Genomic DNA, 17149 nt, shown 5'->3' with positions numbered 1-17149 from the left:
AAAAGCCTGTTGACAGTGAAGGCTGGGGGTTATTGCCCTAAGATTCAGACTCCTCCAGAACATTTCCAGGCCTTGATTTTAATGTCAGATAAGTTTCACTCTCACATACACAATCTCTGTCCCTCCCCCTGACACACACACACACACCCTCTGCCATACACACCCTTTCCCTCTCATACACATTCAGCCTCTCCTCCTCTTCTCCCCAGCACTCTGACTGGTGCCAGTGATTACTGATCATCCGCTCCCATATCTGCTGTTGATAGTCTCACACACGGACAAGTTTGGTGCAGAGGAAGCTTTAGTCTATATCTAACCCCATGTTGTACCTGTCTTGGGAGTGTTTGATGGGGCGGAGGGGGACAGTGTCGAGGAAGCTTTACCCTGTATCTAACCCCGTGCTGTGCCTGTATTTGATGGCGACAATGTAGAGGGAGCTTTACTCGGAATATAACCCTCCCGTCTCAATGTGTCTCTTCCCTGTAAATTGTCCAGATGGTAGTATTGGCTTTCCACAACTAGTATGGTAGAAGTGAGATGCTTCCCACAGTTGAATAGCAAACAGAATGCCTAGATAAAATTCAGAGCACAAGCACTAGGCTGCAATTACTGGGCCAGTCTTATGTCAGTTTTGTGCTTGAGGGAGGGGAGTGGGTGAGAGAGAGAGAGAACAGGGGTGCTTACAGCAAGTTAAGACATTTTGGAATATGAAACAGACGGGCACAGATGTGTGAATATGTAGAAATCCCCACTGAGGGGCAAGTTTATTATGACAAAGAATCGGCTAGTTGACACTGTATGCAAATTAATCCAGCAATACAATTTTAATGCAATATAAATTATAAAAACATGCAGATTCCAGTATTTTCCAGTAATTGTTCATAAACACATATAAAGAAAGGTTAACACTTTTTCAAGGATAGCTTTGTAAACAGTGTGTGCTCAAGTGTATTGGGAACTGCAAGATGAGACTCAAATGTTTCAAATGAGGGGGTGAGATTCTCAACTTGCAGGGAATATAGTGAAAGCTGGGAATGGAACAGTCTGGCACAGGCAACTGTGCTGGAGCTTGGATCAATCTGGTTAGCTAGTCAGTGTTTTACTGACAGGAATCTCCAAGCCTGGGACTGTCAAAATCCACTCATCAATTGGTGAAAGGTTGAGGGGGTAGCAGTTATGTTCTGACCCTCTCCCTCCATCCATCCATCTGGCAGCCAGTGGGGTTCTAGAGAACTATTAGTCCTCAGGCACCCACTGTCTGTGCAGTGCCGGTGAAGGTGGTCGCACACTGAGGGGAACCTCCCTCCCTCCATCGCTGTTTGGCTCCGCAAAGCCACGCGATCACCGTCTCTAATTAGCACTAAAAGATCCAGCTCAGTCCTGATGCCAAATTGCCACGAGCTGGCAAGGGGCAGGCAGAACCGAGCACTCAAACCTTTCAATCTGAGTGGCAGTGAAGACTTGGAAGGAAAACTACTCCAAAAGTGTAAGCAGATTAGATTAACACTTTTCAGGGCCAGGTAGCATTCCATGCTTCCAGAACCCAAGAGATTTCCAAATTCTGACCATGACAAGATTTGCAGCTTATGAATGATTAAATAAACTCCGTCCTGGTGTCTGTGGAGAAAAGGAGCCAGGGGTAGCTCAAGATCACTGATGGCTCTAAAAGGAAATGTGTTTAGGCACCCCCCCCACACACAAACTTTGCTTCGTCCCAGTTTGGGGGAGGGGACAATTTTTTCCAAAGCAATAAATGGCATGTTGGTCCTACAAGAAGAACTCAGCACCACGTTTCTCAAGGGATGAGCAACCAATGTTGGACTTGCCAGCCATGCTCACACCCTGTGGAAGAATCAAAAAGAGCTTTCTGACAATGAAGATGGTTCCAGCACAACACAGCTGCTCTCCTGGTTAATGTTCCGCTCTGCAGCTGTGCCCTCAGCACCAGCCCAGAGCCAAAGATTGGATATAAAACTCTTAAAGGAAGTATACAGCAGAAAACATATTCAGTTAAGAACAATGCAGTTAGGATTCAATGTACACAGGCCTGTATAGTACAATAGCTTTTTACATATAAGGCAAGACCCCTCTGAAGGTGTTAAGACACCAGAAATATTTACAATGACATCTGAATTCTACCATCAAGAGGATTATTTTGTTCTGATATTTCAACATTGTCATTGGAATCTCAGTGGAGAGATGCAGGCAGAGACACATTTCCCGCTGCACAACTCAAAACCTGGTCTGTGTGAGAAGCAATCCCTCAGAGCCAGTTAACACATGGGTAGAGGGATCCCTCAGAGATCTAATACACTGGGGCACGGGGACTCCTCGGGGACCTATCACATGGGGAATCCCTGGGGACCTATCACACCGAGACAGAGTTGGTAGAATCTGGTCCATGTCAATAGAGGGACAATCAGACGATGTCCAAAATTCAGTGCAGACTCCAATACCCCCTTCTTTCCTTTCTACTTTAGTCAGGTTCCTGCACATCAGGGACAAAATAGAACAGAATTTGCTGTGGTTTCAGAGAACAGGTGCTGAAAATGCTGAGTTGCTGCTCCTCCTGTGGTCCCTGATGTGGGTTCAGTTCTTAAATAAAGCTTCAAGCCTGGCACAGATAGGGCTGATAGCTGAAGATGGCTTTCCCTTGGCACAGCACCCACAGACAGGCAAGCGCTGGTCACCATCATTCTTGGCACACCAATCCCATAGACGTTGGGACAGACAGAGGGGCGGGGGGGTCGGTGTCACGGTTCGTTGAACCATGTTTCAACTGCAGCAAGTCTGCTGCCTTGTATACTGAACAGAGAGGAATTTCCCAGCTCACATCAGACTCAGGAGAGATTGAAACACAGTAAAATGCAACAAAATACTGCAGCCAGGTTTGATCTGGGATCATCTAACTTTGCATTCCAGACCAGTAACCCATTCATACAATCCTACAGTACAGAAGGAGGCCATTTGACCCATTGAGTCTGCACCAACAACAATCCCACCCAGGCCCTATCCCTGTAACCCCACATATTTAGTCTAGTTAGTACCCCTGACATTAAGTGGCAATTTAGCATGGCCAATCAAACTAACCTGCACATCATTGGACTGTGGGAGGAAACTGGAGCACCCAGAGGAAACCCACGCAGACGTGGGAGAACATGCAGATTCCACACAGTCACCCAGAGCCAGGTTTTGAACCTGGGTGCCTAGTGCTACGAGGCAGCAGTGCAAACCACTCTGCCACCATGTCCCCCCCAAACTCCATGTCTCTCTCACTCCCCAATGGATTCCCCATTTGTCTGTCTGACTTGAAGTTTCAGTGAAGTGTTCAGAGCCAGCGAATGATACACTTCCACCCACATGGGAGACATTCCCAGGAACACTTCCTATTCCAAACTCTCAGATCCTGATGGTTTGGAAGAGTTGGAGTCGGGAAGGGACAGTTTTGAAATGAATGGTTTCTAAGCCCTAGATAGCACCTGCCTCTCTGAGTCAGTGCCTGGCAGCACTGGGCTGTGAGAAACCCATTCCCACTCAACCCCAGTCTGCAACCACTGCCTCTTTCTCCACTGTAATAGGACAGGCCCTTGGATGTCAGGTCCAGCATATCCAGATGCATTTCCCAGAGTGCTCAGAACCATCCTTCCAACAAGAAGGTAGCAACTTTCCAGAAACCATCCCTTCTCCTACATGTAGGGGAATATGTTGCAGTGTGTTGGGGTCTTTATGTCCTGTAAAGCAGCACAGTGGGGCAGCAGAAGGAACAAATCTGACCAGGAACAGAATAAATCGTCAGATCAAATCTGCTCCACTTGCTTCAGCCAAAATAAATGGACTGCACAGAACAGACTGCCCAGTATGAATCCCCTAAGTCAGTGCCACTGACCCTACACCTGTTTACGCACTCAGATGGGCTACCACTGGTATAAACCTTCCCAACACAACAGTGAGAATGATTTTGGTCTTGTATTTGGCATGTGTACTTCCTTGGTCATAGGTACCACGAGCGACGTGGAAACTGCAGGACGCTGGCTATCCCATTATAGAACTGTGACTCTCGGGGCTGGTAGCTTCACCTGTTAAATTGACCAACTAAAGAACCTGAGGCAACATGAGGAAAATCTTTTAAATTTTTTTTTTGAAACACAATAGACGGCCAGGATTTGGAATGTGCTGCCCGAAAAGGTGCTGGATACAGATTCAATAAGAACCTTCAAAAGGAGAATTGGATAAATACTTGGAAAGAGTCAGAACAGAGGCACTGGACTGAATGGCCTCATTCTTTGCTGTTTGTTTCACATGCAGACCTGTGCTGCGATGGGTACTATACACACAGTCAAATGGCACTGCACAGGACAGGCGGCCACACTGAGAGCTCGAAGTGATGAGACCACCCAGAGCACTTCCCTGTCCCCTGTTTCTGGGGCTCTGATGCCTTCAGGATCCCCAGCCCTCAAGCACCATTCCACGAGTGAGCTAGAAACTAGATCAGGAACCTCTGCACTCGTGTTTAAACTCCCTTGCCCCATTCCAATCAACTTTCTTTGCTGATACATGTCCTCACGTCCCCATCAGGACTTATTGTACAATCCAATCTCACCAGTAAAACATGAACAGTAAGAGATACAATCTCCTGCTTACAGAGATACAGCTGATGAAGGAGCAATCAGTATCATTATTAAAACTAAACTGTTTGCATAGATTATCTCCATTTTATACTTCCTGTTCAAGCAGCCCCCCCCCCCCCCCCCCCCGCCCCTGCCAACTCTCTCACTTTATGGTCAAGGCAGGTTTAGAAACTTTATTTTACAAAATGTGTTTCATTGAATTATAGAATCCTTACAGTGCAGCAAGAGGCCATTCAGCCCATCAGGTCTGCACCAACCACAACCCCACCCAGGCACTATCCCCATAACCCCATGTATTTACCCCGCTAATCCCCCTGACACTAAGGGGCAATTTAGCATGGCCAATCCACCTAAGTAACACACCTTTCGGACAGCGGGAGAAAACTGGAGCATCCAGAGGAAACCCACACAGACATGGGGGGGACGTGTGGACTCCACACAGTCACCCAAGCCAGGAATCGAACCTCGTCCCTGGCACTGTGAAGCAGCAGTGCTAACCACTGTGCCACCCATCATTTCGACTGTCACCTGAGTTTTGGGAAGATTGGCACTGAATAGTTCAACCGTTTCCATTCAGCATCACCCTCCCGAGGTATTCCTTGCACCCTTCCCCCTCAATGGAGTTTTATCAGTGCAGAGTGCAGTCCAGAACCCACCTGCCCAGGGTGGGGATGGGAGGAGGTGGCCAACAGGCAAATTCTGTCGAGTGACACAGGACCTGAATATGGAAAATTGCAGAAGGATGATGAAGAGTCACAGCTGTCCGTGTGTTGCTGCAAGGTTGGTGAGTTGTTCTGTTCCGCATTTTTGAAAATGTTATTGAACAGACCTGGGGAATTAATCAGAAATATCTCTGCCTCTCTCCAGTGTTTCTGCTCGAGTTGCACATTTCAGAAAAAAAGTGTTCACTGGCTCAACCAGTTACGATGTCTGCTCTGCACCGACCCCAGGGAGCAGTATCCATAGTTCAAACTCCCGCTTCCCCCGCTGAGGTCAGAGGTTAGGCATGGTGCTCAGGAATGACAACTTTACACAGCGCCTCAAACCCCGGAAATCACAAGCACGCTCTCGGCTTAGCTTTCCTCACCCACTTTTAAACTCGCACCACCAACCAACCCCCCCCCCTCCCTGCCCAAAACCACCCTCCCAAAGGAGCGATGGACCCCCTCAGTTAGTGCACTAAGCTTCTGATCCAGTCAGAAGTGGCGAGGATTGAAAAAGAAGTTTCCAGAGAGGAGTCCAACCACACCATTCCTTGTGCAAGGAGCAGTGCGCCATCCGAAAAGCGGCACACTTGGTGGGCTGAGAATGCAGTCCCAAGGGCTGTGGAACCAGTCACCCCTCCACCATTTGGCTGATGATGTTGATGAGATTGTCCATGCCCCACAGATAGCCGTCCTCCCGATTGCCCTCCACCCAGGCCACCCGGTGGTTCAGTGTCGCATGGTCAGGTAACTGCACTGTCTTCCCAAAGTCAATCATCCAAACCTTGGCCAGCTCCGACTTGTCATGGACAAACAGGAGGGAACTTCCCACCACCTGGAACAAAGGAGACAATTCCGGTCAGAAAATACTACAGGTGGAAGAAATTAGCAGATGGCCACTGAGCACATCAAGCCACTGCTATTCAGTACATTCACAGCTAATCATCCATCCCAACCCCACTTTCCCACACTATTCCCAATCTCCTTCATTCCCGTATAGTCCTGAACCCATCAATCTGAGTACTGAACATGTTTTCAATGATGGAGGATCCACAACCCTCTGGGATAGAGAATTCCAAAGATTCACAATTCCCCATTGTCTCAGTCCAAAAGGGCAGGAGAGATCATTGATAAGACTGAAGATGCATTAAAAGGAAAACAATGTGGATAGTTATTGGTCCAAATTTACTGCCGTCTTGATTTACCCTGGAGAGAGTGGTAGTGAGCCACTACCTTGAACTGTTGCAGTCTGTGTGAAGGGGATGAAAGAATCAGAGGAAGCCATCAGTTGACCTCCAACTCAAGTGGGCCCCAAAGGAGGGAATGGGGAAGTGACTGCGATGCATTCCATGGTTAACCAGCACAATTACATGATTTATTTCCTTCTGCAATCTGATACGAGTGGAAGTCATCATTGAATTGACAAGTCTCCAAATCCAACTGCTCAGAAAAGTACAGCATGTATGGAGTCTGCATATTCTACCTCCAGCAAGTGGTGGGGAGCCACCCTCTCCCTCTCAGCGAGTCTGGGGGAATAATCATCCTCCATAAACCTGTACCAATTATTGCCAAGCCTCAAACACTTGACAACAGCGTAATGACATGGAGGCACATGAAACAACAGCGTCCCACGAACTCCAAGCCAAAGAGCAGGAGTCACAGGCTGACACGTCAGCATCCTGAGGAACTGACATTTGGTGGAGCCCAAATCAGGATCACAGAACAGAGACCCACGCCCCGGATAGTCTAACAAAAAAACAAAGTCAGGGACAGCCATTCCTTCAGATGTTTTCGCTTGTAAAGTGTCACAAATCCTAAAAGTTTCTTTTTCCTTTCCAGCTGCTGCTAGGATTGCTGAGTATTTTCTGCTGTGAACTTTTGATGTGGTGGTTGTCTTAAAAACTGATCTGGGATTTGCGCGCTACACTGTGGGACAGCAGGGAACACCCATTACCTCATGTGTGTTGAAGAACTCGGAGCCCTCCAGTGCTGTCCTCAGTTCTTTCAATCGCGTCAAGTAGTTTCTCTGAGAACAAGACAAACAGAACATTAGCAACACACAGAGCCAGGTTGAAGGTCAGAATACCAGCATGCTAGCAACCACAACCCTCCACAATACCCAGAGAGAATCTGGTGGAAACTATGATGTCCAATGTGACGCTGAGACTCTTGTGCCCGAAGGAATGTAGTAATGGAAAGTAATTAGTTACCAAGATGTTTCTATTGCTGTCCACAAAATCTTCCAGCGCCTCCATAACCTCCTCTTTGAGTCTGGTTTTCTTGAAGCTTGTACTGCAGGAACCATCAGCTTTCTGGGGAATGAAAGGGAATCTTTAACTGAAGATCTGAGCAGAGTCAACAACAGATAGATAGAGCGATAGATAGTGCCCTGCAGCTGAAACTGGTGACCAAGCTTCCCCCAATACTCTCCTACCCTGTTAACCTCCTCATTCTGTGACTGGCTAACATAAGACTGCGCAGCACTGGGCACTGCACCTTTAGAAGGAAACACTGGCCTTGGAGGAAGCGCAAGATAGATTCCCTGCAATCAGACCTGGAAGCCCCCTCAGAAACTTGTATGTTTCACTAAGATCACCTGTCATTTGTATATGGGCCCAACCTGTTCAACCTTTCCTTATTGGATAAGGCCTTCATCACAGTAGATATTAAGGGGAACAGATGGGAAAGATACAGCAAAGTTATTTCCACAGGCTGAGAAGTCCAGAATGAGGTGGCGGTATTGAAAGACCTTTAGGAGTGAAATTAGAATCATGGCATCGCTACAGTGCAGGAGGCCATACGGACCTCAATCCCACCCAGGCCCTATCCCCATACATTTACACTAACTGGTCCCCCTGACACTAAGGGGCAATTTAGAATGGCCAATGCATCTAACCCACACATCTTTGGACTGTGGGAGGAGCATCCAGAGGAAACCCATGCAGACATGGCGAGAATGTACAAACTCCACTACAGATAGTGACTCAAGCCAGGAATCGAACCCAGGTCTCTGACAGTGTGAGGCAACAGTGCTAACTATTGTGCCACCCCCGGAAATGCTTCTACACCGAAAAGAAGAAGAGAATTTAAAACCTTCTCCAGCAACAATTGATGCTGCCTCATTTGTTAATTCTTGAACTGACAGGATGGGATTTTGTTACCAAAGGTAGCCTGGGATATGGGGAAAAGGTGGACATATGCCATGTTGCTCCTGATCCTATGCTTCTTCAAGCATGTTCTTGCCAGCACTGGAAGTTGACTGGTATAAATGTGCTCTCCACTTACCCTTATGCCTTCTATCCTGAATCCTAGTGTTGCAGTCGAGCTGAGCGTCTCCCGCCACTGCATGTAACGTGGCTTCAAAACAGCTTTCTGGTCGTGCTCCTCCTGTGTGGGTGCATTTGGATCCACTGCGATCATCTTCTCGTACATGTCTTTCCGCAGTTTGGGCTTCTCGCGAGCTTTGGTCAATTCCTCCTCAAGGTACGTCCTTCAAAAGCAAATTTGGAATCCAGTGTCAGAAAAGTACGAATGGACTAAGTGAGCACTAGAAACATGCGACTCAGACGGTTGTTGCAGCTGTTCTTGTTCAAATCTCATCATCACCTCTCCTCACCCCTCTCAATTTCAATGCCAGCATCAAGCCCCCTCAAGACATCTCTGCGTTCTCCCAATCCTGGCCTCTTAGCATTCCCCAGTTTCCACGACCCCACTAGTAATAAAAATTTCAGGAATTCCCTAACGTGTCACTTGTCCTTAAAACATCCCTTTGTGAAGCTTTTGGACATCTATCCAAATATCTGCTGTGCGGCTCGGTGTCAAATTCTAACATATAACATTGACATATAAGATTATATAACATAGGATACGCAGCACAGGGCGGCACAGTGGTTAGCACAGCTGCCTCACAGCGCCAGGGACCCGGGTTCAATTCCTGCCTTGGTCACTCCGAGTGCGCAGTCTGCACATTCTCCTTGTGTCTGCATGGGTTTCATCCGGGCACTCCGGTTTCCTTCCACAGTCCAGAGACATGCGCGTAGGTGGATTGGCCATGCTAAATCGAGCTTAATGTTAGGAGAATTAGCAGGATAAATATGCAAGGTTCTGGGAATACGACCTCGGTGGGAGGAGATGAAATCTCACAGCCAGCTATGTAACACAGGGCATGCAGCTAAACATAACATCACCCCCTGCAGTTCTCACACTTGGGAGTTTGGATCTGTCAAAGACGGAGAACTGGGCAGTGCGTTAACAAAGGAACGAGCTGCGGTTGAAGAGGAGACATAAGAACATAAGAAATAGGAGCAGGAGTAGGCCATCTAGCCCTTCGAGCCTGCCCCGCCATTCAATAAGATCATGGCTGATCTGTCGTGGTTCAGTTCCACATTCCCGCCCTCTCCCCATAACCCTTAATCCCCTCTCTTATCAAGAACCCATCAACCCGCTTCTTAAAAATATTTAGCGAGGCAGCCTCCACCACTTCAACGGGCAGAGAATTCCAGAGATTCACCACCCTTTGAGTGAAGAAGTTCCTCCTCAACTCCGTTCTAAACCGCACCCCCTCTATCTTGAGGCTGTGCCCCCTAGTCCTACTGTCCTTTCTGAGCGGGAAGAGTCTCTCCACCTCTATCCTATCCATCCCATTCATCATCTTATACGTCTCAATGACAAAATGCTTTTTGCCTTTAATTGCAGCAGTGGAAAGTTTGAAGTTACTTTGCAAACTAGTCGTTTGCATTCTGGTCTGGTGTTCACAGCCAGCCTGCTGTAAGCCCCACGCTTTAAGGAAATGTTTCTTGATACTGTGACACACTATTTCACAATTGTTATCCGTTGTTTCCACAAGTTTGTCAGCCACAATTGAATACCGAGGGAGAGGTGTGGGGGAGGGTGGGGAAGAGGCCTTTTGCAAATCCAGCAGGGAATTGGCAATATCAGCAGGGTAAAATTCTCATTTCCCGCTGAAAGATGCTCTCACTGGGATTTGTGTCCCCTGTGGGCAATTAGCCACCTACAACTCACCCAAGTGCTCATTTTTTTTTTAAACATGAAGCTAGGTAGCTAGTGTTGATAAACTATTCATTCACTCTCGGCCTTTTGGCTAAGATCAAGCATCAGATCAATCCAAGATGGGGTGCGATGCCTCATCCTGTCAGCTTGGATCTTGTTTGCCTCACTTCTGGGGACCATGAATTGGATTTTGAATTTGTTTTTTTTGGAGAAAGCAAGGAATGGATTTGCTTAGACCAATCTGAGTATTGGCTTTGTAATTTCAAGGACGGGGGGACTTTTTTATAAAAAAGCTATTTCCTCACAGGGGAATCACAATTAGTCCTCGTCCGCTACCTCAGCACGTTTTCCAGCAGAACACAAGAGACGGTGACGGGTTTCCCACACTCTAGCCCAAAGGCATTCAGTCAGATTGCAACCCCTATGCCCAAGGTCACTGGCTGCGCAGCCAGGAGATTACTTTAGATCCTGTGTGCTCTGGGTGGCTCCGACATTATAACTTTCTCCAATTACAAGTTCTCTAATCAATATCCTGCTGCGATGCATCAATATATGACAATGTTAAAACCTGAGACAGAACAACAATTAGTATTTATAATAACATCCTTAACCCAATAGAAACATCCCAAGATGTGAGTATCATACAGCAAAATCGGACAACTTGCTAAAGTGATATTAGGATAGGTGGCCAAAAGTCTAGTCAAGAGGAGAGGTTTTAAGGAGCATCTTAAAGAGAGGTAGAGTGGTTTAGGGAGGGAATTAGGGAGCTTGGTGCCTCAGAAGCCACAGTTAACAATGTTGGAGCAATTTTGGGGATGCTCAAGAGGTCAGAACTGAAGGAGATCAGCCAGGCTGGAGAGAGCGAGGCCGGGCAAAGGCCAGCTGGGCTACAGGGGGCCACAGATCACAGAGACTAAGAGGGTGAAAAAAATTCAGAGCAAGAGGACACCGTGCCCCATTCAATATCAACTGACACTTCATGTTTCAAAGTCCAACTTACCTCACCCCCATCTTACAGTCCATGATTGAGGGGGAGTCAAACTCTGACAACAGGTCATCCATCTGGTTGTAGCTGTCACCATCCTTGTCCACCACCCCATAATAGCCTGGTACATAGGGACGTAGCAACGGGTCCTTCATCAGGGACTCCAAGCACTGGTGCTCACACTCACAATACTTCTTCAGGATCTTTCCATAATCTCCAGCTTTAAAGTTACCTGGGACAAACAGGCAGTTTTGTGAACACCATTTGTCATCCTTCAACAGTTCACGTTTCTATTGCTCCCCATCCCAATGGGTCAGCTTACCCTACAGAACCCTTGATTATTGTCCTGTGAAAGATGAGGCAGCTCAGCCTGGCTGCATTTCACAATGTCATCGGATAGTATCGGGAGACAATTTAATCCCTTTGCAGTCAGGCCCACTCATCAGGCACTATTTCCCCTTCCTCTGGAGTGCCTGTTCACACCAAAGTGGACACATTTCAGCTGTAAGCTGAATGGAAGGGAGAGTCTTGCTTGAGAGTCATTGCTTGCTTGACTCAATACCGCCCCAGGGGGCACATTCAACCTGTGAACTATTAGAGGAGCCGGGCAGGTGAGGCAGCTCAGTATCCAGAGTGGCTTACCTGCATGGCCTGCTAACTGCACCCAAGGATAGCGCTTCCTGAAGGAGACAACGAAGGGGGACCAGTGCACCATCGTCTTCAACCTCTTCCACGTCTTGCTCTGTAAAAGAAAATTACATTTGAACAAAAATAAAATGCACATCGCATTCACCCAACATGGACATCCCTGTCCCACCCCTAACATTTCCACCCAATCCTGCAGCTAAAGCAGCCAGCAATGGCAACCATAATAAAATAAATAAATGTACTTAGTTTCTTTAACCAGTAAAGCAGCTCCACCTATTTGACAGAGGTGGAGAAACAAAATTTGACACTAACCTATACAAAGAGGAATGAGTACAAATGACCCAAAGCTTAGTTAAAACAGCTGGTGTTTAGGAGGAGGACAGAAGAGTGGAGTTGAAGGCTGTTCTATAGTTTGAATTAGAGTGATATATTTCAGCAGAGTAACTGACTCTATCCTGTGACTGTACAGACAGTACTCAATGATACAGCAAAGAAAACCTGATGCACAAGAGGCTAGAAATGGAGCAGCAATGATCTCACGAGGGTTTTTGGAAATTGCAGAATTGGCAGGGGGCAAGGCCACAGAGGAATTCACAGAGGCTTACAGTCCCTGTAAGAAGCTTGCAATATGAACTAATCAATGTGCTATCATCAGCAGTGTGCTATCATCGGCCCATCCCTCTCTGCGTGTGTGTTTTATTCAGTAAGAAGTCTCACAACATCAGGTTAAAGTCCAACAGGTTTATTTGTAGCAAACGCCACTAGCTTTCCTCAAACTGCAGCCTCTCTCTGCTCTTGCAGAGGATTAGCTACCTCAGTCTTTACCAGGACTTCAGATAATAACGAACTATGCAGACAGCAGTAGTTCAACATTTCCTCACCTTTGCCCTTCAGTTGAAGAGAAGCACATTATAAATCAGGGCTACAAAAACAGCAGGCAGCAGTGCTCTCAAACCCAGGGTGCTGTCAAATCCAGCACTTGCTGTCTGGGAGTATTTAAGATGTCTTTTTATTGAAGACTCTTACAGCCAACATCACAACTGGAAATTGTTGCATCCCCTTGTGTCCTGAACTAACTTATCCAGCTACTTCTAACCCCAGGTACGAACACACAAACTACACAGCCTCTTACTTAGGGTATAAGATCAGTACTGGAAAGCAAAACACAGTCAGATCTGGTCTCCTCAGTATAAGATGCCAAGGAGGAAATGTTTGTTACGTAACCACATATTTGATTTCCGGTGACCATGTTCTGTCTGAACAATTGCCATGCACGTCATCCCAGCACCACCATGCACACATGCTGGACACAATGTGGTGTCTTCTCTTCAAAGTGTCATGCAAGTGTCCTAAATAACAGGTGTGACCGCATTCACCCACCCAACATGGGCAGTACTTCACTTAGCAGGATTGCCACATGCACACACAGCCTTAGAAACACTGCACTAAATTATATCTGTGTAACCTTTAAGTCCCATTATTTAATTTCCCCACTCCAGATAACCACATACTTTTTTTGTACGTTCTGCACATGTTGAAACTGTTCTCCTCCTCTCCCAAGAAACTGGAAAGAGTTTAAAATTGATCCAGGTTTGAACAGCAACCAGCAAATATTAACCCTCCAGGATAATTATCATCCATAAACCACAACTGAATGTCCTTGAACCAGCTCCTATTCCTGCCACCTCTATAATACTCTCCGCATTAACTTTCATCGACAAACACCCATCCTGCCATCACTACTGAAAAATTCAGCTTCACAGCATCGCTGGACTTCCCTTTGTTCGTCATTTCCCCAAAGCTATCTCATTAAAATCAGACAGCGTTCCTGCTGGCTGGAAAGGACCAACGTTTTGCTGAATGTTTGATTCTGGATTGTCTCTGGGCTCCTTCATGATGCAGCAGTCCTGGAGGTACACGTGTGGGTGTTGGGTGAAAGAAAGATTGGGCTTGGCTGGGATGTCAAACTGCCATTGTCAGCCATGCCTTCAGCTGCCCGTGTCTGAACTCCGGAATTCCTTCCCTAAACCCTTCTACCACTCTCTCACTTTCATTAAGACGCTCTTTAAAACCTCTCTCTTTGACGAAGTTTTGGTCACCTGTCAGATCATTGCCTTAAGCAACTTTGTGTCAAATTTTGTTCAATAATGCTCCAGTGAAACACCTCAGAACGTTTCATTACAATAAAGGAGCTATATAAACGCATAGAAGTTGTTGTTGACTGGAAGCTGTTCTTTGCAGGTGTTAATCAGATAGTGGGCTCAGTCCCTTTAAGTGCTCCCTCTACACCCGGCAGTGGGCAGACAGCAGGCTCTGTGAACAACCAGTTTAAAGTCTGACAACACCAGGTTTAAGTCCAACCAATTTATTTGATAGTAAACTCACTAGCTTTTGAGGTTTCCCTCTTCTTCAGGTGAATGGAGAGTTTTTAAATCTGGTGTTGTCAGACTATTTACTGTGTTTACCCCAGTCCAACACTGGCATATCCACATCATAACAACCAGTTTGACACCATTAAAACAGCAGCCCCGTTGGTCTCTTCACAGCTGTTTGGATGAATAAGTCAGCCATTTTTCACAAGCAATTATCTTGTGTGAAGCACTTTTGGATGTTTCGCACTTGGGTGCAACATTAAGTGCATCACTGTCCATTTTAACACAGACACCTCGATACACCAACCTTTTAATGTCCTCTGCTGCTGGGACTACGTCATCCTGTGAAAAGCCTCCAGACTGTAGCAGACCCATTGGTGCCATTACACAAGAGAAGGAATGTTTCGTGCACGCAAGGCTGGACCTCAGAGACATGACAACTCCTTGTGTTGAAAAGACAGGCAATGAACTGGAACATGCCGATAACACGGCATTCCTTCGCTGGGCGGTCTGACGCTTGATCTCAGGGAGCAACTTTCTCCCTCTAATACACCACTCTCATACTGTTCAGCTTTGTACCGAGATAGCATGAAGACTCGGAGGTATTGCCCTACTATTACCCACCTGACCCTGTGCACAGCTACACAGACAAGATCATTCCAACAACTTATAGCACTGCTGACACAGTAAAATCCCCTAAGATGCCTCACAGATTTTGTCAAACAACACAATCCAAAGATGTGCAGGTTAGGTTGATTGGCCATGCTAAAATTGCCCCTTAGTATCTTGACATGAGTAGGTTAGAGAGATTAGTGGGTAAATGTGTAGGGATATGGGGGTAAGGCCTGGGTGGGATTGTGATTGGTGCAGACTCAATGGGCCAGATGGCCTCTTTCTGCACTGTAAGGTTTCTATGATTTCTATGAACATTGTCTAAAAGATAGGTTTTAAAGGCAAGTCTTAGAGGAGGAAATAAAGTTAGAGAGAATTAGGGAGGGAATTATGGAGGTTGGATCCTTGGTGGATGAAGGCATATGATGCTCAAGGTGCCAGTATCAGAAGAGTGCAGGTAGCGTTTTTAGACTAGAGGAAATTAGATAAGGAAAGGGAGAGGCCACGAAGGAATTCAAAAACATGGATGAGAATTTTAAAATTGAGATGTTGCTTAACCAGGAGCCAGTGTCGCTTCAGCAAGGACAAAGGGGGAAACAGCAAGCAAGAAAAAAAGGGAGAGCAAAGGACATGGCCGAAAGGTACAGGATAGAAATAAAGGAAAGAAAAATCGACCTAGACTGTTACTTTATATTACTTATTCTCAACGGTCTGTGCAACTTTGGCATCGCCACATCCTGACCAAACAGGTCCAGCAATGGAGAGGACAGCTGGAATCATAAGGAATGGTGAAATATCCAGATAGTATTGAGTCAGCGGGGCAAAACACTCAGGGGAAAGGATGAGGTAACAAGGGTCGAATTGCCGTCCCCTTTCTCTGTCTTGTGTTATTGGATTTGGACAGGGTAAAGCTCTGAGACCACAGCCACGCTCTGAACACTCACTCAACAGTCAGACAGAACAGCCACCAGGGGGTCAAGTGTCACATTTAATCAACAGAGATTGGCTTTCTGAATGTGGTGCAGGAAATAAAAAGTTAGAATAAAGCCCAGCAGCCTGTTTCCAAAACAACGCGTTAGCACAATTTCATCAGCCATGATAAGAATAAGCTCCGTGGCGGGGGGCTTCAGCCCCCATCTGCTGTGATCCTGAATCCATGGTTCTCTCCCTATTGTCATCATACTATGCACAGGCTGAGTGCTGGTTCAGCTCTGTTGCAGCTTGCTTGTCACCAGTGATGACACATCTTTTCCATTACAGCCCATTTGTGGTTTCTGCGGATTTCTCAAGTTTTTTTTTGTAACACAATAAACGCAGCACAAGTTGCAGCAAATCTGCCATAAACCACATCCACGGCAAAAGCTCCATTTTTAATCTACACAGCTGTGAACTGGAACATGGATTTAAAAGGCCTCCGGGAGCAACGCTAACTGCTAGGCTGATAAAACCCCATTCAGTGCCAGATCGACAAGTTCACACAGCATCACTGAGATATGTTAGACTAGCCAGTTACTTACAACATTACACTTGGATTTATAAACTTACAGCCACCAATCTCTTCATTCAGATAAACGTACCTCAACAACAATGTGCATTTATGTTAAGTTTATTGAAGTTTATTTATTAGTGTCACAAGTACGCTTACATTAACACTGCAATGAAATTTCTGTGAAAGTCCCGTAGTTGCCACACTTCTGGCACCTGTTCGGGTACACTGAGGGAGAATTGAGCTCAGCCAATGCACCTAACCAGCATATCTTTTGGAATGTGGGAAGAAACTGGAGCACCTGGAGGAAACCCACACAGACATGGGGAGAACATGCAGAGTCTGCATAAACAGTGACCCAAGCTAGAATCGAACCCGGGTCCCTGGAGCCGTGAGGCAGCAGTGCTGACCACTGTACCTCACTCATTTTGTGTGTTTACATAGTGCATAGGGCCCGAGTACGATGCTCTGTCCGACAGTTGATGCAGACTCGATGGGCTAAAAGGCCTTCTGCACTGTAGGGATATATTATTCTGTAAAGGAAGAGAGGGGAGTTTAGAGAGCGAGTTCAGAGCTTAGGGTCAGGCAGCTGTAGGCATGGCTGTCAACGGCACAGTCCTGGAAATGAGAGATGCACAAGATGGTTGTTGGGCTGGGGAAGGTTACAGAATCTCTGATACTTGGCAAAGCCTTTAGTGGAAATG

At 46.5% G+C, this 17149-nt stretch overlaps 1 protein-coding gene across 1 annotated transcript in view; it reads right to left on the bottom strand.

Moving 5' to 3' along the window:
• Positions 1 to 4747: 4747 nt before the first annotated feature.
• LOC145337160 (inositol-trisphosphate 3-kinase C-like) overlaps positions 4748 to 17149 on the bottom strand; it is a 55380-nt gene continuing 42978 nt past the window's right edge. The window contains exons 2-7 of the mRNA XM_080181949.1: positions 11970 to 12069; positions 11343 to 11559; positions 8618 to 8822; positions 7543 to 7644; positions 7287 to 7358; positions 4748 to 6167 (exon numbers count right to left, since the gene is read on the bottom strand). Coding sequence (XP_080038075.1) covers positions 5964 to 6167; positions 7287 to 7358; positions 7543 to 7644; positions 8618 to 8822; positions 11343 to 11559; positions 11970 to 12069 — 900 coding nt within the window. The 3' untranslated portion in view covers positions 4748 to 5963. The remainder of the gene's footprint in view (positions 6168 to 7286; positions 7359 to 7542; positions 7645 to 8617; positions 8823 to 11342; positions 11560 to 11969; positions 12070 to 17149) is intronic.

Source organism: Carcharhinus amblyrhynchos, unplaced genomic scaffold (genome assembly GCF_965287045.1).
Source record: "Carcharhinus amblyrhynchos unplaced genomic scaffold, sCarAmb.v2.hapA scaffold_44, whole genome shotgun sequence".
NCBI lineage: Eukaryota > Metazoa > Chordata > Chondrichthyes > Carcharhiniformes > Carcharhinidae > Carcharhinus > Carcharhinus amblyrhynchos.
The sequence above is the reverse complement of the archived record's forward strand: the minus strand, read 5'-3'. Positions and strand labels throughout refer to the sequence as shown.